The sequence below is a fragment of the Bemisia tabaci genome, chromosome 1 (assembly GCF_918797505.1).
Source record: "Bemisia tabaci chromosome 1, PGI_BMITA_v3".
In the NCBI taxonomy this organism is placed as follows: Eukaryota; Metazoa; Arthropoda; class Insecta; order Hemiptera; family Aleyrodidae; genus Bemisia; species Bemisia tabaci.
The window spans coordinates 46536313-46559696 of NC_092793.1; the positions used below are offsets into that span (position 1 = coordinate 46536313).

The 23384-nt window shown below is 35.0% G+C and overlaps 1 protein-coding gene across 1 annotated transcript; it reads left to right on the forward strand.

The window, feature by feature from the left end:
* Window positions 1-331: 331 nt before the first annotated feature.
* Window positions 332-23121, forward strand: dup (chromatin licensing and DNA replication factor double parked). The gene is made up of 13 exons (XM_019054146.2): window positions 332-716; window positions 1967-2002; window positions 2756-2845; window positions 3814-3894; window positions 4881-4982; window positions 5906-6066; window positions 7518-7862; window positions 9255-9403; window positions 10364-10464; window positions 11714-11873; window positions 16764-16990; window positions 17690-17891; window positions 18694-23121. The coding sequence occupies exons 1-13, from the start codon at window positions 570-572 to the stop codon at window positions 18867-18869; spliced, it is 1977 nt and encodes a 658-aa protein (XP_018909691.2). The 5' UTR covers window positions 332-569; the 3' UTR covers window positions 18870-23121.
* The last annotated feature ends 263 nt before the right edge of the window (window positions 23122-23384 follow it).

The window sequence follows — 23384 nt, forward strand, 5'->3', positions numbered from 1 at the left end:
CATACCTTTTGCGCAATACTTTTGCGTCCTTGAATTTTTTTTTTTTTGTTTACAAACAAATATTTACAGTTGCGCCAACCACCACATTTTTACAGGGCCACTAAACTTTAACTGGTCCCAGGTTAATGATGGGAAATTCAATACCAATATGGTAGGATCTAATTATAATGATTTGTAAATTTACTCATTACTATTCGATAAAAGGTTTGGCAAGTTTCTAATGAGGATGTAATGAGGGAAAGGCAGGACTGACGTAGTGACCTTACTGCTTGTACAATCGACCTAACTGGCTTTCCCCTGTTGCGCGCCAAAACATCAACACAATGGCAAGTTTCTAACCTCCAAGACCAATTCGCAGATTCTGGAGAAACCACCATCAGTGTCATCAATAATTTGTTGAAATCAAGTTGTCTGGCATCACCATTTAGTCAACTAGTTTAATTTTGTGTCGTGAATAATATTACTGTCATCAGTGCTCTTCGTTATCACCCCCGACGCATGATCTGGCCTCCGAATTTTCTCCCTGATCCTGAAGTGTCCTCATTGTCACTTGCTAGTCTACCTCTATCATGGCTCAATCTAGTATCAAATCTTTTTTTCCAACACGAAAAAGACCCGTTGTCGTAGATTTGAAAAAAGTCTTCGACGCCCCAACATCGAATGTCGAGCATGCAGCCAAGCGAATTCGTTTATCTCAGAAATCTCCACCAGCTGAGGTAAGTTGCCTCCTTCGCACCGACTTCCATTTCATGTGTATCATTTATGTAAAATTAACTCTCCAGATGTTCTTCCTTAACAATCAGTGGTTCCACGGATCATTTTGTTACTGTGCTCTGAAACCATCTGCCACTAACTATTATAATTGTAGAGCTTTGTTATCTAAACTGCTGAAGATCGCGATGGACCGCATTGTATGTTGAGACAAACGTTGATCTCTGAATTAGCACCACTCATTAGGTTATTACATGCAGACAGATGGCACCACAAATGAGTACCACATAACAATGGCACCACATAAGCAATACTTTAATGTTTGTCTCAACATATCGTCACCTTCCAGGCAAAGTATCACAAGCGCCATGCGACGTTTAAAAATTTCCGCCGCCATTTTATTTCTTTACTGAGAAATTGTTGGTTGAATCTGTTTGGAAATTCCACTAAATTTTATCGGCAGCACAAAGAAAATTCAGTGAAATTTTCGGACAGCTTCGTTGAACAATTTCTCTGTAAAAAAATAAAATGGCGGCGGAAATTTTTAAACGTCGCATGGCGCTTGTGATACTTTGCCTGGAAGGTGACGATATGATGTGCTAGCTCAATCCAGGTCTACTTTCGTGGTCCAGCCCGTTCCATGCGTTCTAGTGGAACGCTTGGATTGCTCTCCTGAAGCGGAGTACATTCAATTCTAACCTCTAGCATAATTGCTTGCAATGAGCAGGTAACTTTGATCCACTGCGTTCTACGGATAATTAAGGAGCTCTCATGGCACCAAGATGGGGTGATTTCCTCCCAATTAAGTACCGCTTACTGAGCAAATGTAGCCACGATCATTTTGCAACTTCCATTGAACATCCTAGCCGAAGGTTGACTGATCTGTGGTAACTGCACCCTGAGCAGTGTTGTTGTTAGTTGATTAGAGCTTTATTCCTTGATGTTTTATCGAAATCATGCACATGACTGTAGTCCTTGACAGACAGTTGAGTTTTTGTTACCACTTCAACCTGCACTGCACCCTTAGAAGTGTCTACGAAAATTTGCTGGGTCCCTAGGTGGAATTTTTCTCCTGAACTATTAGTCTCCTTCTCGATTTAGCATAGGAACTAATTACCAGAATCAAAATGGCAGATCTTTTGTCTTACTCTATGAGTAGGTAAGTAAACTGATCCAGTGTGAACTCTATCAATATTCAGTAAGTGTGTGCAACAATGTAATGTCTGAATTCTTACCTCTTGTGTCCTTTTTTTAGGATGACGCTGATCTGAAGAAAACAAAGAAAATTGAGGTAAGGTTATTTTAGCAACTTATATTTTATTGACGAATGTTTCAAAATAACCCCCAGTTTACGCCATTCCGGGAACGGAAGTGCTATCTGCTACTCCTCAAGGGATGAAGTTGAAATCACTTAATTTCACAAGATTAATTTCAATTTTTCCTAAGCCGAATCAAGCTCAAAGACTGATTTTATTTTCAGATCTCCGTACTTAAGTTAATGTAGGAAGTTCCAATGTGCCTTGTCCTCCACGGTAAACCTACAATGTCATCAAGACAATTGCTTTAAGATTGACCTTAAAACTGATTTGTCTTGGAACCTCTGAGTTCCTTTGGTGGTTTTGGATCCCTATCCCTATCATCTTTGCAATCTCAAGTTTAAGGAGTTAAGAGCATCTTAAACTTTCATCATAAGATTGCTAGCCTTGATGTTCAAGCTTGTATCTAAGCGTAAATCTCCGATATGTATTTATTACTCACCTAGAATTATTAACTTCTATCAGATAGTACCAATCAAAATAGCTTGTATGCAAAGCATTAAAGGCAAACTGTCTGGCCAATGACAACATTAATGTTTATATTAATCAAGGCAGAGGCATTGTCAAGTACACACCCAATGGGCAACATTTTCAACAGAAACAGCAGGTCTTAAAGAGTTGATCCATACATGAGCCATTTCCTAAACTAGCTCACATTTTGTTAGTTTTTGGTGGGTTTTTTCCCTGAAGGATAGCACTTTCAATTTGTATTTCTTTCTTATTCTCAGGCAACTCCAGAAGCAACCGGGACACCAAGTTGTGTTAGGGTAGAGCAGCAATCCATCCTTGAACAACGGAAGGAAGAAGAAATCATTTTGGTATGTGCATCAGGACCAGGGAACAAGAGTGGGCTTAGCTCAAGTTTACTCCCTCCTGTCTTTTAATTAGAGCATCATTTAGTAGAAGTTTTCTGGTTGGCGCTGTATTGGCCAACGCTAAAGTTGTCTTCTCACTAGCACTCTTGTCCAACTTACTTTTAAATTCATCAGTAAGAAAAAAGAGAAATTAGATAAATAGCAACTTTCTTCTTACCTATCTTTCTAGTTATTCTAATGCAAAGCAATAGACAAGTTAAAAGTAAAATGCATGCAGGTAAAAAAGCTGTTTAAGGAATACCATCATAAGCGTTACAACCCTGAAGAGTAGGCTGTAGTACAACAAGATGTAACATATTTGTCTTGGTCAATCAAATTTCTTTCTGAAACACTTGGTCATTTCAAGGTCAGTTATTTTCATTACTTAATTTGACCTATTTAAGTATGAAAGAAAAGCAAATTATTTTCTTGTTAAAGAAAATAGAAATAAAAATAAAAGCCCTCAACAAATTTTTTGAATAAATGTTGATTTTCAAAATTTTGTAATTGAAAATCAAACCTTTTAATTCTTAAGAAAATATTATGAAAAGTTGATAACACTGTCACTCAGATGTGTGCAAAACTACGAACACTCAAGGACTAATTGTCCGGCTAATGTCCTTTTTTATAATCATTTAGGTTTTAAGTTTTTTGATTGGTTGAGATGCAACATGCACCATGATCAACCAGAAACTAGGATCTTGTAATATTACAGTGAAGCAATCCTAAATTGAAGTTTTATAGGTAGAACATACTTCTTTCTGTATATTTTCCCCTCAAAATTACCAGTCTAAAAAGAATGAATTTAGTTTTTTTTTAGAATCTTTCTTCAGTGAAAATCAATCATACTTAAAACTCCATACATAAATTAAGTTATGTTGGAATCTATACTTTCCCTAAATTTACTTATCATTTTTCTTGCGCATTTTCAGAAAACACCTGAACCTACAATCTCTAATGAACGGCCAACCACCCCTGACAAACCCCCATCATTGGAAGAAAACATCACCAGAGTGAGTACATTTTATTTATCTGAGATTGCATGTTTGTGTCTGAAAATTTGTGCACCAGAATTTGATCTTCTTGGTAATATCCTAGAGAGTGCTTTTCACCACAAATTCTATTCGTTTATTATGTTAAGATCCTGCTTCTTTGTGTAATTGCTGAAGCCCTAATTCATCCCCTGAAAATTGTCTAATTATTACCATGGGCCTAGAAAGTAAATTTCATGCAGAAAATATTGTCTTCTTACGAAGATAATGCAAAACCCATCACATTAGTACTCTCAGTATTAGCAATTTTCAACGTATCATTGGATCAACAGAAGAAAATGATGTAATGGTGAGGGAACGTAGGTACCGCTCGCGTTATCGTGATAAAATGTGCAGGTAACCCTGAATATTGTTTCAGCTCAGTTGCTCCTTGAAAAGAATGATGCTTGTCATGGTTTTCTCTTCAAATGAATACTTAGATTTGATGCTATAATTTTTTATTGATTGCTCCCTTTCATCCAATAAACTTGTATAAATACGTGCTTTATAATTTTTTAAAAAAAAAGTAGTAAAATTTCATTGGTAAAAGAGAGGGAGCCTCTTTTCCTCTTTTAAAAAATTCAAATGATTTAAGACAGGACTAAGACAATATTTTACGTACAGCCACAATTACGAATATTGTGAATTGAAATATCACTCGTCATTTAAGGTGGATATTATTTTCAGGTAAAGTCATTTTCTATTGTGAATGAACATCATATCCTGTGGTTGCCTCACTTTCTCCAGTAAAATATGTTAGACAGGGTGCTCCAGATCATTCATATGAAGCTTTTCTCTCGCTTATTTGAGGATGCACAAATTCGGGGATCAGGAGCAGAGTAGAGAATCAATCCCAAGAAAACCAAATTGATAGAAATCTGCCTTTTGTAAAGAGATCAATCTCATAACTTTCACGCTTCAAAATCTATAATTTTTGTCAATTTAAAATTTTTCTTGCTCATTTTTAGGATACACCAGAACCAACAAATTCTTCAAATTCAACAAATCAAGAGGTAGGGCGGCCATCCACTCCGGACAACTCTCCATCACTGGAAGAAAAAATCAATGAAGTGAGTGCAATGTAGTGTTTGTTTAACATTGTGTGATCATGTCTGAGAATTTATGCCTATGTCAGGTTGAACTCACGACAAGCTAACGGCACCTCTTAAGTTTACGACAGTATGTTGTCCATTCCACCTGGCAAATGCACAACAAAGCAGCAATAAGACAAAGCCGACCAATTGCGCTCCGCCTTTTGTCATCTTTGTCATCTATGTCGACCCGACAAACACAAAATTTCAACAATCAGCCTGCAGTATTTTATTTTCTTGAGAGATTTCTGATGAGTGAGCCTCTTAAGCTTCAAAATGTCATCAAGGTGCCAAAGCCGGAGGACATTTCAATGTTGCTTTATGTCTCATTGCAAAGAGTTTTGTCATTGAAAGAATGCTGAAGCATTTTTAGCTGAAAATTTCATTGATTCCTCCTCTGATCTCTTGCAAAAACCAGAAAAATTTTTGACAGAAATTGCACTAGTACATTCTTCTTTAAAATTGAACCATTTAAGTTGAATTTGCAACCTTGGAATGAACTTACTTTTTTTCATACGGGTAAGAACCATTTTTAGCAGATGGTGGACTTACACCTCATTTAGAATTGGAATTCCTCTGAAGTATGATATATAATAAGGAAGGATAGCTACCCTGTCAAGCATATGAGATCCAAGACGGGAAGCCAAGACTCTATACTAACATAAGAGTGCCTCATATCAGCCTCCTGTGTCTTTCTGGAGGGTGTATCTTCCATGCGATTAGAATGACTGAAAACAATATTATTCTCAAGAGAGTGCACAAGGTGTGGCCTTTTAAGTGTAGACCGTTTGTTTTCATGATACTTGTCAGTAAGATGTGTTTTTCTTAATTTAGATCTCATTCTTTCACTAAATTTTTCCTATTCCTTCTAATGATATTTTTTCTTTCTCAAATAATTACAGGGCTTAGGTTTGAATGATTTAAAAGTCAAAATCAACCGGAGCAAATATTACAATGCTTTAAAGGACTCACTCAGCCGATATCAGTCCAGAGATGCAAGGTTGAAGGATATTGCTAGAAGATTGCAAACCAACTCCTCATTTGAAATTGAGGTTCCCGTAAGGTATGATCCAATCACCTGTTCAATTCAGTTTTAATGTTTAAATTTAATTTTATTCGGTCAGAATTATCAATACATTTGACGCAATTGAGCAGAACAAAGAGGAATAGTATTTATTTTACGCATTTGTAAGGATGATCATAAAAACCTGTTGCAGCATGGTCTTCATGATTAGCAGTTGATTTTCATACAAATGGTGATGCAAGTTCTGCACCACTAGCACCAGGTTAACTCAGTTACTGTAAAACACCACTGCTACTTTTGAATGAATTGAGATAGAGACTTCAAAGTATGCGAGTACTCTGTGGTTAAAGGAACAACAATTTTAAAGGGACCACCCTGAAAATGGGCAAAAACCTCAAGGGTTACAGGGATGGTGGGGGACTTTTTGATCATGCTGCATAAAATGAGAAAATAATCACCTCGCATAAATCCTTGAAAATTCTTATCTTTGATCATAGATTTGTGTTACTTACAAAACATGTGGCTATCATCTTATTAATAAATTTTGATGACCAGAGTTGAAATTAAAGACTTGCAAATAAATTACTACAATTATTAGGGCAAGAATTGAAAGAAAGATCTCTTGTCGGCATTCTTTTTTTTTTTTTTTTTTTTTTTTTTTTTTTTTTTTTTTTTTATTTTTGAAACTCTAGTACTATGATTGCCAGTCATTGAATTTTTGTTTTTCTCATTCTGCTGTGGTAAAGAGAAAAGAAAGTATAAACATTAAGATCCTACTAAATTTCATCTGATATTAAATCATCAATCCTCTGGAAAATGTACAAAATAATTTAAAATAATTTTTCTCGCAACTAACTCTAGGAGACCTATCATCAACAATAATTATTCATAGCCTCTCCCAAGATCGATTTTTTCACCTGAAGGGATCGGACAGCATTCAAAAGCTCAAACACCATCCTCACCTTACTCTGCAGTATTATCTTCAACGATTCCGGAATGCATAGTCTTACCATTTTTCAAATTGGTTGATTCATTTTGAAAATCCTTTTGCTCTTCAGAATTCTATAAAATAAGACCCTATTTGTTTTTTTTTGCTTTTTATTTACAAATTGCTGAGTTTTTCCCACTGAAACCAGCTACCCCACCAATTTTTAACTCATTTTTGGGGCTTACCCTTTTTGTTTTTTTGCTTTTTATTTACAAATTGCTGAGTTTTTCCCACTGAAACCAGCTATCCCACAAATTTTTAACACTCATTTTCGGGGCTTATTTCTGCCTGCAAACGGACATGGTTAAAGAGTTTCCGCATCCCTGCTACCCGCTATGCTTCTTCATTTCTATAATCCTTACTTTGCATTTAAAACTTATTGTAAAAAAAATATTCCAGAGACAGTTTAGTGCTTAACAGCAGGTAATAGATACTGTAAATGATAACCAAAAACTTACTCTTAGCTTCATTCTAACAATGTATTTATATGTATATTTTGTAGCCCAGTGAAATCGCCATTGAAGCCGCAGAAACTATTCAGCAGCCCCATCAAAACACCACAGAAAGGCCTGGGCAGGAGATTAGATTACACCAGTCCTGTCAAGCCAAACGTTTATGTCTCACCGAGGAAACTGCTGGAAGAAAGACCATCGCCTGTCAAAGCTGTTCCATGTCATTTGAAGTTTGAATCTCTCGTCAATGGAGATGCTCTCATCCTTCCTTTCAAATATCGCTCTTTATTTGAAATATTTTGCTCTGTCGATACTGTCTCATCCTTGTTCCATAACAGAAATGAGAAAATAACCTTCAGTAAATTGAAAGCTGGAGTTCAAGAAATGTTACGGAGGTAAGAAGACTTTACAAAAGCATGTCTCAAGTGAAATTTTCAATTAAATTATATTTGAAATTTTGCAAGAAAAAAGAAGCACTCCAATTATGGGGGTGTTTTCGATTGACTTGGACCAAAAGTAAAACCATTGGATGTAAAAATTTTTGTTAAAATCCATAGAAGATCCCCACTATTTTCACTGGCTAAATTTTATTTCAGTTCATCAATTAATGGCAATATTAAAAATTAAAGCTGCTGAGTTGTCTGCACCACATCAAAATCTCAGATAGGGAAAACCAATCAACTGCAAATTTAAATTTTTCTCCTCTGAATCCTCTCAGGTATGGCATTCAAGGGTGTTTAGATGCAATTCTTGAAAATACGTCCGTGAAATCTGTTTTTATATTCATATTTTTGAACAACCCATGCAATGGGTCTGTTGCATGCGAGAGACACAGCCTAGTGGAAAGACTTCCTGTCGGTAAAATTGCACAAAAATCACATTGAAGTCTGAGACCCACTCCTTAGAGTGCCATTTGCTTGGTTGTAATGAGTTTTTTTCACGTCCTGCATTTGTGAACAGATTTCTTTTGGTGACAGGCAACCTAAATTACTCAGGGAAAGATGCACAAAAACCTAACCTGAGTAAACAAATAATATTGTGAACTGTTACAAGCTTTCTTCACATATGATTTCTATAGAATTGAAGCTTATATTTTTGTAACACCAAGAAATGAGAAAAGAAAAACATGATCAAAAACGATTGAAATCATACTGAAGAAAAAGTTTGGGAGGTTATTTGTTTTTTAGGGTAAGTTTTTTTAACGTCTGGCTGCCCAAACTTGATTGTCGGCCATATGCTCATTGTGATTTTCGCGCAATTTTACCAGCAGAAAGGCTGTTCGCTTCACTGCATTTGGTTCATTGCACTGGTTCATTTCACCGCACTCGTGCAACAGACTCATATCAATTCAAGAAAGGTTGTGTCCCAAGTAGACTTTGTTCCTAAGGATTTTTTTGGATGAAGTATAGTTTCAGAAAGTATTTAGACCCAAAAAATGCCAATCTGACATAATTTACAAATTAAGAAGAGATTAAAATACAATTTATATACTGAATGGCGCAACCACAGTTAGAGTCCATGATGAATATGCTCTGAGGGGAGCATGATGGTTTAAAAGGATCAACATGATTTTCATTACTGTTTTAGCCTTTTTTGACCCAACAATATTCAGCAAGGATGTTTCATATTCTTTACCGAATGCATAATCCTAATGCTTGGCTGTCTACGCAATACATCTGTCATGAATGTCAATGTCGTAAATCAATCTGAATTTTTTATTGCCCTCCCTGCACGTTGTATTCATTTTTAATCTTTTTTTCTTACCAATTTCTTCCTCTTTTTTTCAGAAATTTTTCGGAAAGTCATTTAGCTCAAATCAAAACTGTTCTGCCGGGAGCATTTGAGTTCAGTCAAGAGAAATACCAAGTGTTCGGCAAACGTAGTGAAGCAGTATATCATCTTATAATCAGACCAGTTATCAAAAATAGGAATGGCGGTGAGTTCACTTTTGTGTTAAAATTTTAGAATATTTTGCTGAAGATGACCTAACCCTACTTCTCCAAAGTGAAATGCTTAGAATTTAGGAGACTGGAATAATTTCTCCTTTGGAAATTGTTTTGGAAAATAATTAATAATGAACAACTCCTTGTTCCATTTCCTGAAAACTTAAAAATAATTCAGGATGAAAGAGTTGTTTCAATCAGGAACTAAGGTGATTTTAAGCAATCTGGAGGTAAGATACATGTCTACATTGCGCTGCTACATAGTTTGTGTCCCAGAAAAGCAATATTTATCGCAATGCACAAATTAATACCCACAAGTTTTAATACTGAGTAGTTTGACATCGAATTCGTGAATATTCATTGAAAATTAACATCGCAAAGTACCGTACAGACATGGCTCATTGACTCAAAGAGTAGGGTAGAGATATTCTGATGCCATTTAATAAGCGACATTAGTAATGTCAGTTTCCGAAGTCCATTTTTAATGATTTGCTGAAAATTTAAAGACATTCCACTTTATTTCAATGCCGCCACATGGTATAGATTTGTTTCTTGCATTGATTTATACATTTCGATAGTCGTTGCTTCTCAAAGATGTAGACCACATATCCGCGCAACATAGTGGTGGATCTTGTTCCTAGATCACCTAGGATCGCCTAAGAAATCACCACCTTGTGAATGTTGCACTTTTGTCTTTGTCAAAGTTTTTTAAGTCAACCTATAGGTATTTTATACAAGGTTATAACTCATGAAAAATTTATTGATACTTTTGTAAGATATGACTGTTTTATCCTGACAATAATGAGTCGCGGTACATGACAGCTAGAATATTTAGTCAGTATCCAGTATATATTTATGTTCCGACTTTATATTTATTAGTGAATGTCCTTATTAATTTTTGTGAGGGTGTATTTTGCTAAAAAAAAAGTAACCATTCATTGCCTCTTGAATAGATTTGCAAGAAGCTCAATCAAGTATGACTCCAACTGTGCTTGCTGCAAGGAAACGCGAATTCAGCAATTGTCTTCTTGAAATCACAAAACGCCATCACAGAGTAAGTTAAAGCTTAATCATGCTAACATATGCTGTCTTTGAAGAAAATCAAAATTCAGCGGCTCCATGCAAACTTAGAGGGGACACTCTTAAATCCTTGAGGGTGCTCAAGCTGTAGATCACGATTTTGATCCGAACTTTGAAATGACCAAAAGCAGCCAAACTGCATTTACGCCCTACAGCCTTTCAAGATTTATTTTTTTGACATAGATCCAAACAATATAATGCTTTGAAACCTTCTGTTCTTTTCCCCTGACTCACAAGAAATATCATCACCTTCCAACTGAAGTATCACAAGTGCTATTTACTAGGGCGGTGCAGGCCTGGTTTTTTGGGTTTGAGCCAAGTTCAAGAACTTTTTCACTCTTCCAAGCCGAGTTCGAGCTTTTTTAAGCTTTGAAAATGATCCTCGAGCCGAGTTGAGTTCGAGTAATTTTGAGTTTTATTACGTAATTTTACAATCGGAAAAATGGCGAAATCGGATATGATGGCGAAGCTAAAAATGTTAATAGTATGATTATAATATTTAGGAGTTGAACGCTCCTGGCATTTCCGGCTCCAAAAAGCTCGAAATACTCAAAAAAACTCGTGTTACAGGCGTACAGGAGCTGAGTATGAGTACTCACTCAAACCTTACCTAACTTTCGAGCAGAGTGTGAGTACTCACTCGAACCTAACCTAACTTTCGAGGCGAGTTTGAGTATTCGCTTGAACCTAATCTAACTTTCGAGCCAAGTCTAGTACTCGATACTCGGCTCGAAATTTAAGTTCTCGCACAGCCCTACTATTTACGCCTAGATGTTACATCGCTGGACATTTCAACATTATTATAATGTTCTCTCCACAACTTTAGCACAAAATTTCATGAAAAGCCCATGGATCAATATTGATGACCAAAGAAATATTTGTAAAGATGAGCAGTAATCGTTAGGTGAACCGAGAATTTCAGACTTTTTATTTCAGTGTATTCCTTGTATGTTGGAACATTTTCAAACAAGTATCTTTTAGCGGTGGACAACATGTGGGTTATAAATTTGTTCGTATTTTATTGTAACGAACTTTTTTTAGTGTATATCTTGGCCATATTGAACATTTTAATTGGAAAATTTCCACCTTCACTGCAGGTAGCATCACCCTGTTAAAAACATTTTCGTTCACATGTACCTGTCTAAAATTGATTAAAGACTGATAAAAAATGGTTATTAAAAGCTTCATTTTGTTAATCACTAATTTTTGTTTTTTTTTTCTAGGAATTTTTGCTATCACTTGATCCTCCCTTGGACATTCCAACTGAAAAAGTTACCCGATGGCATGCAGAATTTGAAGTTAATGCTGTACCTGATATCCCTCAAGCGGAGCTCCCAGTATCTCCGGTGCAAAACAATCAACTTTCTGCAAAAGATGTTCTAGGTATGTCACTCACCTGTTAACATTTCAGCTTCACAAGTCTCATTCATTTAATTTTTTATGTGCTATCAAGATAACGACTTGTAGCTTATCTTGCTCATTGCATCTATCTTTTTGCATCACTGTACAGGTGTCCAAGCAATGAGTATTTTTGATGTCTCTCCATAACGATTTCTTACTCTGCTTATAAAACGAGATGCTTCGCATCCATGCCAAAAAATGTACTCTCATAACCTAATTGTATTTTAGGAATTGACTCCCGGATCTATGATCAAGGATGTCAGGAATGTGCTAAAGATATTCCATCATTTTTTCTTTTGTTTGATAGCACATCACCAAAAATTTCAGGAAATCCCTTTTCCAACTTCAAACAGAGTGTGCTGTCATCAATCAATCCTTTAACCTATTGTTTTAAACTTCTTTTTCTTTTATTATTTTAGTATTATACAGGTAATTTACAATACAATAAAATTTTCAGACCTACATTAGGTAGTCTTTCTACAATTTAATTTAACAGTAAGATTGGTCAATTATACAGTGTACAATTATACAGGCTCATTTTTTGTAAAACAAATGGAATAACAGAGCAATATGGAGAGAGGATTAATAAAGGAACCGTGTTAAAATTGAAAATTGAAATTAAAATTAGAAGTAGAGAATATGAAGCTAGGATTAATTAAAGAATTACAGGGGAGTAATGTGGGCTCCAAAATGGCAAATTTATTTGTCATAGTTGTGCCAGGACAGATCGAAAATGATGAGGTATATCTTCATGAGATCTTTTATAGATAGATAGATAGATAGATAGAATACTTTATTTTTTATCCTGGGGAGGATTTAACAAAGGGGGGTTAGGTTGGGAGAACATTTACAAACATGAGATTACTTCATTATGCTACACTTATCTTTAGGATATGCTGGGCTTACAATTATGTACATGAAATAGCAGCGTTCATGATAGGCAAACTTTGTTTTTTGGTTCAGTTATTCATTTATTATGAATGATCTTATACTCAGAATTGTCGCAAAATAATTATAAATATCTGTAAGCTGTTGCTCGTTTGAGTCTTTACTAAGAATTAGGTTTATGTCTTTGTTAAGGTAGCTGTGTAAGTAATATTTTCGAGTGTTTATGGTAAATGGGGCAAACAAAGAATAAGTGGTGCGCATCTTCAGGTTGTTGAGTATTACAAATTGTGCAAATTTCGTTAGGGTTAATTCTATGGTTCATCTGATTGATAGTGATGTTAAGGGAGTTAACATTTCTCGCTCGTAGTTGGCTGAATAGTCTTTTTTTCGCAAAACTCACTTTACGATATAAATAATTATGGTTGGCATCAATATTCTCAGTGTTAATTAGGTTATAATGGGGGACAAACTTTGTTTCATTTAACTTTTCTTTGTCTTTTTCCATGTTAAGTTCTGATATTTTTTTCTGAACTTCATTTACCATTTTCCTGATCGCAGCTGGTTCTGTGGTTTCTCTAAGAGATAGATATTCTTGGTCAATTTTATGTAACATGGTTTTTAATTGAGAGAACCAGTTGTATTTAATTATATTGTACCTACTTTCATCTAGTTTTTTGAGTCGAGATAAGCATATTTTAGGGTACCTGGACTCGTGCATATTTTGTACCTTGTGGAACCAAATCAGGGCAGATTTCAATACCACTGTTTCTATATTATCTTTGCCGGTTTCTTGTCTTATGACATAGTGGGGTGTGCATCTTTGCCATCGAAAAACGGATTTGAAAAATCTGCTTTGAGCAGACTCAAGCATATCACAGTACCTGAGAGCCCAAATTTCTGCCGCATATAGTAGAGTTGCTAGTGTGACCGAGTCCCATAATTTTAATATGGATTTGAAAGAGTTATTTTTCGCTTTTTGTAGTATTTGTATCACGGAACTTCCGGCTATAGCTGTGCGGGATATTGCGTCATCAGCTTGCATTGCAAATAGTCCGCTGCTTGTAAATTTGACACCTAAGTACACGTAGTGTTTTACAACTTCAATTTCTTCGCCTCCATATTTGAAGCGTGGGAGTTTACCTGGTTTTCTGCCACAGTGACAGGGTAGTATTTTTGTTTTAGAGACGTTTACTATGAGGTCATTTTCTAAACAGTATTTTTCTAGGTAATTTAATTTTCTTTGGGCGTCGATTGGGGACTCGGCCAAAATAACTAGGTCGTCTGCATAGGCAAGGAGTAATATATCAGTACTTATCGTTACATTTATACCACGTACATGCTTCCTAAGCACTGTTTCGATGTCGCTAATAAAAAGAATGAAAGCTAAGGCGCTAAAGGGGTCACCTTGTAAAACTCCCTTGCTGACTTTAACAGGTTTGCTTAGCATGCCATTTACGTCTACCATAACATTGGCGATTTTGTACAGATTTTGCACTATTTTTATTAAGTTCGCAGTTACTCCTAAATTATAAAGTTTTATCCACAATTTCTGGTGGTTAACCGAATCAAATGCTTTTTTGAAATCTACAAAAATCAAGTAGGCTTTTTGTTTTTTCATTTTCTGAAACTGAATGATGGAATTTAACACAAAAATGTTGTCATTGCAGCCTCTCTTCTCTCTAAAGCCAGCCTGGTTTTCAGGTAGCAAATTATTAATTTCAATGAATTTAGTGACTCTTTTAGTGATTAAATAGGTGAGAATTTTGGCTAATGAGTTGATAAGTGCAATACCTCTATAATTGTCGGGGTCGTTTGGGTTACCTTTTTTGTACAACATGGATAATTTAATTTCACCCCGCTTTTTTGGGATTTCTCCTTTTTCCATTACATTGTTTAGTATTCGCAGGAGAGCGGATTTCCCTTTTTCATTTAAGTTTTTATAAAATTCATAAGGAATGCTGTCTGTTCCCGGGGTTTTGTTATTTTTTAAGCTATCTAATACAGAGTTTAATTCGTTGGTTTCAATTTTCCTATCCAGAACTGGGTGTCTAGCATCTTGAAAGACAGTATCTGCTTCAGGGACGGTTTCATAAAAATTTTCCAAGTATTTTTCCCAGGTTTGGGTATCTACGGAACTCTTTTGTGTTTTGTTGCACCTTAGTTTTTTAATGGTTTTCCAGAATTCAGAGGGGTTCTTGGTATTAGCCACTGCGTTTTGGATTTCATTTGCGTTGGCCTTCTTTTTCTTTTTTATTAAGCTCGAGTACATTTCTTTTTCAAAAAGGAGATTTTTGCAGCTGTTATTTGAGAATTTTTCTCTCCTAGCCTGTCTAGCTGCTTTTTTAACTTTACGTTTTTGAATTCTGCATTCTTGGTCAAACCAGTTATTTCTGTGCATATTGGAACTTATTTTTCTTTTTACAGTGTGGCTAAGACCTGTTTCACTGGCAGATTTTTTTTATGGCTGTAAGCAGAGTATTGTAATCATCTATTTCACGGTTTTCTTTTTCCTCTGTCTCTGCCAGTGAGCTGGCAAGTCGTGAGTTAAAGTTTTTAGAAAGGTCATTATTCCATTTAAATATTGTGACTTCTTTTCCCGATACGGGGCTTTTTCTACCATTATTATCTGCAAGTGAAACTAGGTTTGACATTAATGTTAGGCTGCATGGGAAATGATCTGATACAGGGAAGTTAGGAATCACTTTAAAGTCATTTATAAATTCTGCAGATTTTACACTAATCCACGCCAGGTCAATAATACTTTTTCCTGGGTTACCTACAAATGTATACTGAGCAGGGGAATCTGAGATTGTTCTACCATTCATCAACAGCATGTTAGCTGATTCCATAGTTAATGTAATTAGCTTTCCTCGCTTATTTATTTTTCCATCTGTTGTCTCTCTATTCACAGTTAGTTTAGTTCCAGCAAGAAGTTCCTCATCAGTATAATTTAACTGATTTAGGTTGCCCACCCAGGCATTGAAATCTCCAAGGACAATGATGTGAGAGTCTGGGGATCGTTCCATTATATCATTCATAGTTGCTTCTAATAGTTCGACACTCACATAATTGTCCCGGGATGAATTTATATAAATTGCACCAATTATAAGATTACTAAATTGACCTTGTAACTCAACAAATATCCACATGTCTGATATGTCTAGGGTATAGATCTGTTTCATTTTTGATAAAAGAGAATTTTTTATCATAATTGCAATGCCGCCTGATGCTCTTCCTCTTGACTTTTCTTTAATTGCATTGCTGAATATTATTTTAAAATTATGAAAGGTTTGATTTTTTACCTCTTGTGTGAGCCATGTTTCATTTAGAGTGATTACATCGTGACTTAGGATTATTTGTAGATCTTCGTTAGGGAGGTTGGTCAGGTTTGACCATCCTTTACAATTCCAATGAAGTATTTTCAGGCTGCCAGGGGTTTCGTTGTTGTCAGACTTGCTTGCTTGAGTTATCCTCTGATTCGTTGGGGCGGTGTGCATTACCCTGCTTCTCGGTGTTGAAGGCACTGTCGGGGGAGGGTGTTGCAGGTAGGGAGTCTGCTCTGGGGCGAAAAAAGTTGTCCAGGTTGCATCGGATGTGGTTGGTTTTTGACTTGGTAGCTGTTTTAGGGGGCTTTTTTTCTTCTCGTTTTCGCTTCCTCATGGATTCTCCGTTCTCTGGTACATGGTTGTCATCTTGGTGTTCCTCCGTGGGTATGGCCGGGACAAGATCACCGTATTTCTTTTTTAGGTCATCAAAGGATTTTAGTTCACCATTGATAATTAGCTTGCCGCTTTTCCATTGACATTTAGCGCCTTTACTTATTTCTAATTTTCGCACAAGATCTTTTATCAACGCTTTTGTTAGTTCTATCATTTTTCAGAAGAGTAAAAGAGTGTAAATTTTGATGTAAATGCCCAAGCTTCTAAATGCAGGCAACTTTAATGTGATTCTCATTAAAAGTAATGTATTTTCTTTTTCTCGCAGCAAATGCTAAATCTCTTCTAAAAGCAAATGCAAAAGTTACCGCAGCCATTGAGAACCTCTCAAAAAGACTTGAAGGTCAGACTGAAATTGAGCCTCCTCGAAAACCTTTCCCCAGTTTCTCAGTTCCTTGTCACAGTCCGAAGCCCACCGCAACTGGATCAGCTAAGGACGCAGTTGAAGCTGCTTCCAAAGCCTTGAAAGGTGTTCCTCAATCTCTCCTAAATAAGGTACCAGTTCTTCTTTATTAAATTTTCCTATTTTTTTGCATTTTTCATGCTTCTAAATGATACAGCCGTCAAAAACTTCTGGATAAAATATTGTTGTTCCTTTATTAATCTCATGTAGTCTGCAAGTTCAAAGAGTTCAGATTAGCATGCCGATTCCTCTATATACATAAATCGATTTTTTTTCTTGCTTGGGTATGCATTTTGAGAGCATTCATAGCGTTTATCAATAGAGTAAAATTTTGATTTTAACTTTTAGAATATAAAGAAAAGGGTTAACAAAGCAGAAAACGCAAAAACCTACATAAAACAGACAAAGTTTCAAAAATAAATAATCCTTATTAGATCAAGGACTTAAAGTATGAACACATCAAGTGAATTTTAAGCTTTTTTTATTACATCAAGTAAATTTTAAGCTCTTTCAACAATGTTTTTTTAAAACAATTTTGACAATAATTATAAAGCTATGTCATATCCTGATCCTGTTACTAAAGAAGTTTGTAGCCATCCTATTTTAACCTTTTTGTAGGATGAAATTGTTTCAGCCCTCTCATTTTCAAAATCCTCTTTGTAGTCTTCTTATTTTTGCACGCAACTGACTGAGAGTATGTTCATAAGTTTCTGCATCCTTGACCTTTTTCCATGGATATTTTCAGTGTCTCTAAAGCAAATAATATTAACTAGTATGTTATTTTCCCTCAGATCAAAGCAAAACAAGCAGCAAGAGCTGTTGAAGCAATGACAAGATCTCCTGCACAAAACAAGAAGGCTGTCATGTTGAGCCGATTACCTGAAATTGCACGGGTCGTACGCAACTTGTTTGTGGTAGAGCGGAAAAGTGTCTTACCTCTAGATCAAGTTACAGTCAAACTTGAACATAGCTGCAGAGAGAAATTATCACCAGGTATTTAACCTCTTCATTTCATAGTCCTTCACCCTCTTAAAATCTCTGTTTTGTTAACATAATCACATCACAGCTTTTTTACATTTCTTTTAGATTAATGAAATAATGCATACATATAAATTCTGATGAATTTTAAGCTACTTATGTTATCAGCTTTGAAGTTTGTTTGAGCTTGTATATTCTTTCATATTTACCAAATTGTTCGGCATTTAAGTTTTTCCAATGAGTGTCGGAGTGATCATAATCAGGTAATTACAATTATTTTGGTGCCTTCTTTACAAATTATTATAAGTTTTAAATGGTTCTCTAATGTCACCATCCACAGGAAGAGGAACCTTAGGGGTCGCCTATAAATTACATCAGTCTTTTTTTTTTATTTTGATTAATTTATGGATGATCCCTTAGTCCATAGAGTACCTTTTAGTAAAACATTAAAATTGAAACATTTCAGTTTTCCTCTCTCCCAACAATTTTCCATATCCGCATCCTTTTTATCCATAGCGTCAAGTGCGTTGTTGAAGTAAAGTTATCCGATGCCATTTGGTTTTTCTGTTAGCTAAACGGAACCCAACATTTCTTTTAACATTCTGAGATTATTTAGCATTTGGCGGAAACATCAGATATTCATATGTAAACACACAAGTCATCAGTTTATTCAGATGACTGGGTCAACGGTAATCAGCTCCGAATAGAATCAGGCAGTTCCGTTTCCTATCATGCTCTAACAGTTTACTTCTGCAACACACCTTTAATGTATCTTTCTGTTTCAGTGTGAATGTAATACTCTCTATCTTTGTTTCAGATGAAATTAGGTCGCACTTGTCATTGATCCAAGACCATGCTCCTGAATGGTTATCTATGTGTCTTGTTCGCAACGCAAATTATGTGAAGCTTCATCGAACTGCAGATGTTGAAGCTGTGATGTTGAAGCTGAATAAATTAGTGGAAACTGAAGGACGTATTTATCACTGCAGATAATTTTACTTTCTTATTTTAACAATGGAAATTTCATTTCTAGCTTTCACTCTTATTATCAATTATTCAACTCAAACTTCATACATGTAGAAAGGCATTTTGAGTCAAATTCAAATGGCTTGTAGCATTATGATCCTAAACCTTAGCTGCACAGTCGAACTCAATCATTATTACCTAAGTGAATTTCAGCTCTTAACATACTTTTGGTCGGTTTTTTCAAAATTGCCTTACTACCATTCCCTTTTTTTTAGTTCTGCGAACATTACTGACTACATTATTTTTTTTATTAATTTTTTCTCCCCCAAAAAATTCAGCATGTTCAAATTCAGTTGCATAAGTCTAGCTATAATCTCTTATAAGGTAGAATATTTAACGTCAGAACTTGCATTGCAGAATCCCTTGATTTCCCTCTTTCAAATTTTCCTGGGATATAATTTAGCTGTAAAGACGTGAATCTTTATTTTATTCATACAATGTATTGTGGGATTTTTTTTCCTGTCAATCTCAGTAGACTTTCTTGGTTTAAGAGAGTCTCAATTTAATTATCATTCAAGATTAGAATACATTTCATTCAAGAGTAGACTCATAAACAATTTTTTAGAATTTGCATTTATACATCAGAAATTCTATTTTTCATTTCTCATTATAGATTATTTTTTAATTTATTTTTTCCTAATTCTTGTGAAAATAGTCAATTATTTGCTACAGAAGAAATACCTTTGATGTTAAGCGCAGGATGCAGAGAATGAATGTAGAATCAAAATTCAAAACTGAAAATGAACTTGTACTAAATTTTAAGCACAAACTTTCAACCTTTTCCTCTAGTTGAGAGAAGATGAAAAAAAGAATCAAATGACTCCAAAAATTCTGCAGCAATTCAATTCTTAAAGATTGTTCTGACAACGATAAGTCCTTGTTCTTATCCGTCTTGACTTACCACAAAAATCGTCCAATCCGGTTTTTTCTGTTTCCAAAGACTCTGTGTACATGAAAAGAAGAGTTTGAAAGCTTGTAAATAGAAATTCTCTTTATTTAACCTTGAATCTCACCTCAAAATTATCCTAGAGCAATGTTAATATGTTGTAAGTTGTGGTCAATTGGAAGGGTTTTTTTTTTTCTTTTTTTTTTTAAGCAGAACCTGTGCTTTGCATTGTCATGTGCATGTTTAGTGTACATATGATCACATCCAAATTATTTGTCTTTATTTTTATATGTGTTTATTTTGAATGTCCTGTAAGTTATTCACTTGGATCCTCCTTTCAAACGATGGCAAAAACATACTCACATGTATTAATTTTAAGCTAAATGTTTCATTCCTCCAGTTGAGCTTTAATCAAACCTTACCATACAATGATCATAATCACCCGTATTGCGGACATTTTCTGCTCAATTCATAATGTTTATCTCGAATTCATGAGGCGAATGCGAAGATTCTTGTTCTAAAATAACTTTTCATAAAATAACTAGACCAGTGCTCAACACTAAGTCTGTTGAATTTCAAAATTTGTCTTGTTTCAGTCCACCCAAAAAATGACTTTCTAAATTTTTATAACATACTTTTTGATTACTCAGCAAGCAGTCAACTAAAAATTTAATCTTTCTCAAGAGAGTTATTAAAGTTCATTCTATGCCACTAAAAGCATCCTCCTTGCCATGCTTTGTTGTGTAAGCCAGATTAACTTTATCACGCTGTACTTAACTTTTACTCAGAGTTTATAAAGAAGTAGAAAACTAACCCCTCCCCGCCAAAAAAAAATAATTATGCACTACCTCTTGTGGATTGTTCTTGACGTTTTGTGAGATCTCCTGCTAGTAGAATTGAAAGATTCTTGATACGTCGAGAACGAGCTTCAAGTATGCCTTTATCAATCGGTTGTTGAAGTACAAAATAATGTGATTCTTCTTCATTATGCTCATTTACTATCAACTTATTTTTGTACACTCTCAAGAGGTTTTTGCCCTATTAATAAAATTTTTTTTTCAGTTTTGTAGGTAAACATTTTGTAGAAGAGACTTTCAATCAATGTCAAATTGTCTATCCCAGCTGGAATATTTGTCTCCTTTGTCTCTGTTTCCTTTAATCATTGTTTCTATTGGCCATGTATGTTTACGCTGGGAAAAAATATTTAGGTTTTTTATTTTGTGGAGTCTAAGAAGACCATTCAATTTTTTCACTTGTTTCCACAGATTCTCAGCCACAAACTTTCATTTTAGAAGTATTGTCAGCAGTTTCAATTGTTTTTAAACTTCATCTGTTCCTTACCGATTTTCCTGTTGGGTTTTACAATCTGCATGCTGAATGCAGTTGTGCTGATGAAATGTTTCAACTTTTAGCCCTACATTGTGGTTCTTATTTTCCACTTCTCACTTCAACAATTTATTTTTGTCTTTTTCATGTGTGACAACGTAGAAATGTCAAAGGTTTTGAAGAAGTGAAAAAATAGAATAGAATGAAATAATTAATTTTTAATGCATTCTCAATTCGTTGTCACCATTTAAAAAGTAAAAATATTTTCGTTTCTTTGGTTTATTTGTATACTTAACAACTTTTCTGTATTTTTGTATTCTTTAAATGTTCATGATTGCCAGTACCTGTGTCAATTTATCTTCAACGAAAATTTGTTGATTTCATGAATGTTCACTCAGTCTGTTTATTTAAAGTGTTTGCCCTCTATGTAAGTTTTAACGTTTATTACTTAGTTTTCCAAATCTGCCAAAGCCTCTGTTTGTCTTTTTCTCTATTATTTCATAGGTTTTTACCAGAATATCTTTCCTCTTTTATAGAAAAAACTTAGTTTTATAATTCATAACTTGTAGATTAGTTCTTGTATCATGTTTTTGTTTCATGTGAGCATATAAGGCGTACTTATGCTAGAAGGAATTGTGTTGTACACTAACTTTACGCACATAGTTTCTTTTAGCTTGAATGCAACATTTTGATCGTCTATGGAAGGAAAAGTTACTCTATAGGAGTATTGCCCAGGAAACAATTAAGTGCATCAGCTCTGTTTGAAAGAGAATGTAGTGGCAGATAACATTGTTTAGAAACCATTATACAGAAATGAAAACTGCCAAGCTGACAATTTCTGTGTTTTTGCATCAAAATTTCAGCACAATTTTTGTTTTCAAAAGAAAGGAACAAATTAAGTTGAGCAGTAATTTTAAATGTATGATAGATTGTGTCTTACATTTTATACATATTTGATGTCCTCCTTTGCCTTTCTTGCTTTTATCATTGAATCGCCACAAGGTTGGAAATACCTCTTCAAATTTTAATTTTTCACACAATTTCCTCCTATCAAACCAAAAACAAAATTTCTTTTATCATCGGCCCAAGAGATGTCATTTTGCTATGCTGTCACATTCATCTGTTTTATTTCACGATGACAAGTGATTGGTATGGTCACTCATAGCTCCACCTACATTGTGTCCCTTGTTCTAAACGGAAACTTATTCAGGCGAGTTTCTTGCAGTCTTTTTGCTTTCTTCAAAAATGTAAAACCTCTCATCCATGTTAATGGCATTCAAATCTGTCAATAACCTTGCAATAGCGTAGGATCTTTTTATTCTTTTTAAAGGAATGTTTCCTTTTAACTTCAAGCCTCAAATATTATTTGCAAACTCATCTGAATGGAGCCCTTGCACAAACTGCAGGAATTACTCTCGGAATAAAATTCAGTAAATATTCTTGTTTCTCAAGTAATCGGAGATTAGTTCTTGCTGGTGGGCAGATGAAGTGGCACTGAATAACTAGTGCTAAATTGTGTTTCTTTTTCTTCCAAAGACAAACATGTATGCTCTGGAAATGGTCTCCATGTCTAGATCTCTTTTGAATAATTTCTCCTGCATTTTCAACGGAACTATGGCAATATTTTGTGATGCCGTACTCCCCCCTTCCCTCTTAATTTTGTAAACACGAAGAGAATATGTATTTAGTATAAGACTCGAATTTAGATTAAAAAGTTTATGTCCTCAGTTGTGTTCATGATCAGCAGATTAGATGATGAATTTCCATGACACTTGATTTGTATACTAATGCATTATTTCATTCTGTTACTCTAAGCAAGTTTTATTTAAGTGTGTTGACTTTCTTTTACCCACCCTTTCTTGATTTTTTACCTACATCTTAAGGCAAAGCACAGTATTGGCCACATAATTTAATGTCTACCTTTTTTATTTTTATGTCAACATTGTTGAATTTTTTTTTGTACTGCATGACCTCAGTGAACAAATAAATCAATGAACTTGAATTATACTCTTGCCTTTTCTTTTTTAGTTGGACAATTCCACTGTGAAGTCCCTTCGGACTTGGTTTCAAATAGATATCGTAATTCTAAAGAAGTATTTCAGCACACTTGACCGTGCCGTTGCAAAGGGTGGAGCTATAGGCGCGACGGAGCCTCGCGGCAATACAAGAAAGATAGGATAAAAGAAGAAGGAAGGTGAAAAGGACATAGGAGAAAGAGATGAAAGGGGAAGGAGGGAAAAAATAGAAGTAATAAAGGGGGAGGGCCAAAA

Bases quoted from the DNA above. Each gene is read 5' to 3' on its own strand.
- dup (XM_019054146.2), top strand. From the start codon at position 570: ATGGCTCAATCTAGTATCAAATCTTTTTTTCCAACACGAAAAAGACCC. The intron at 717-1,966 runs GTAAGTTGCCTC...TCCTTTTTTTAG, and splicing joins AGAAATCTCCACCAGCTGAG to GATGACGCTGATCTGAAGAA. The intron at 9,404-10,363 runs GTGAGTTCACTT...CCTCTTGAATAG, and splicing joins TATCAAAAATAGGAATGGCG to ATTTGCAAGAAGCTCAATCA.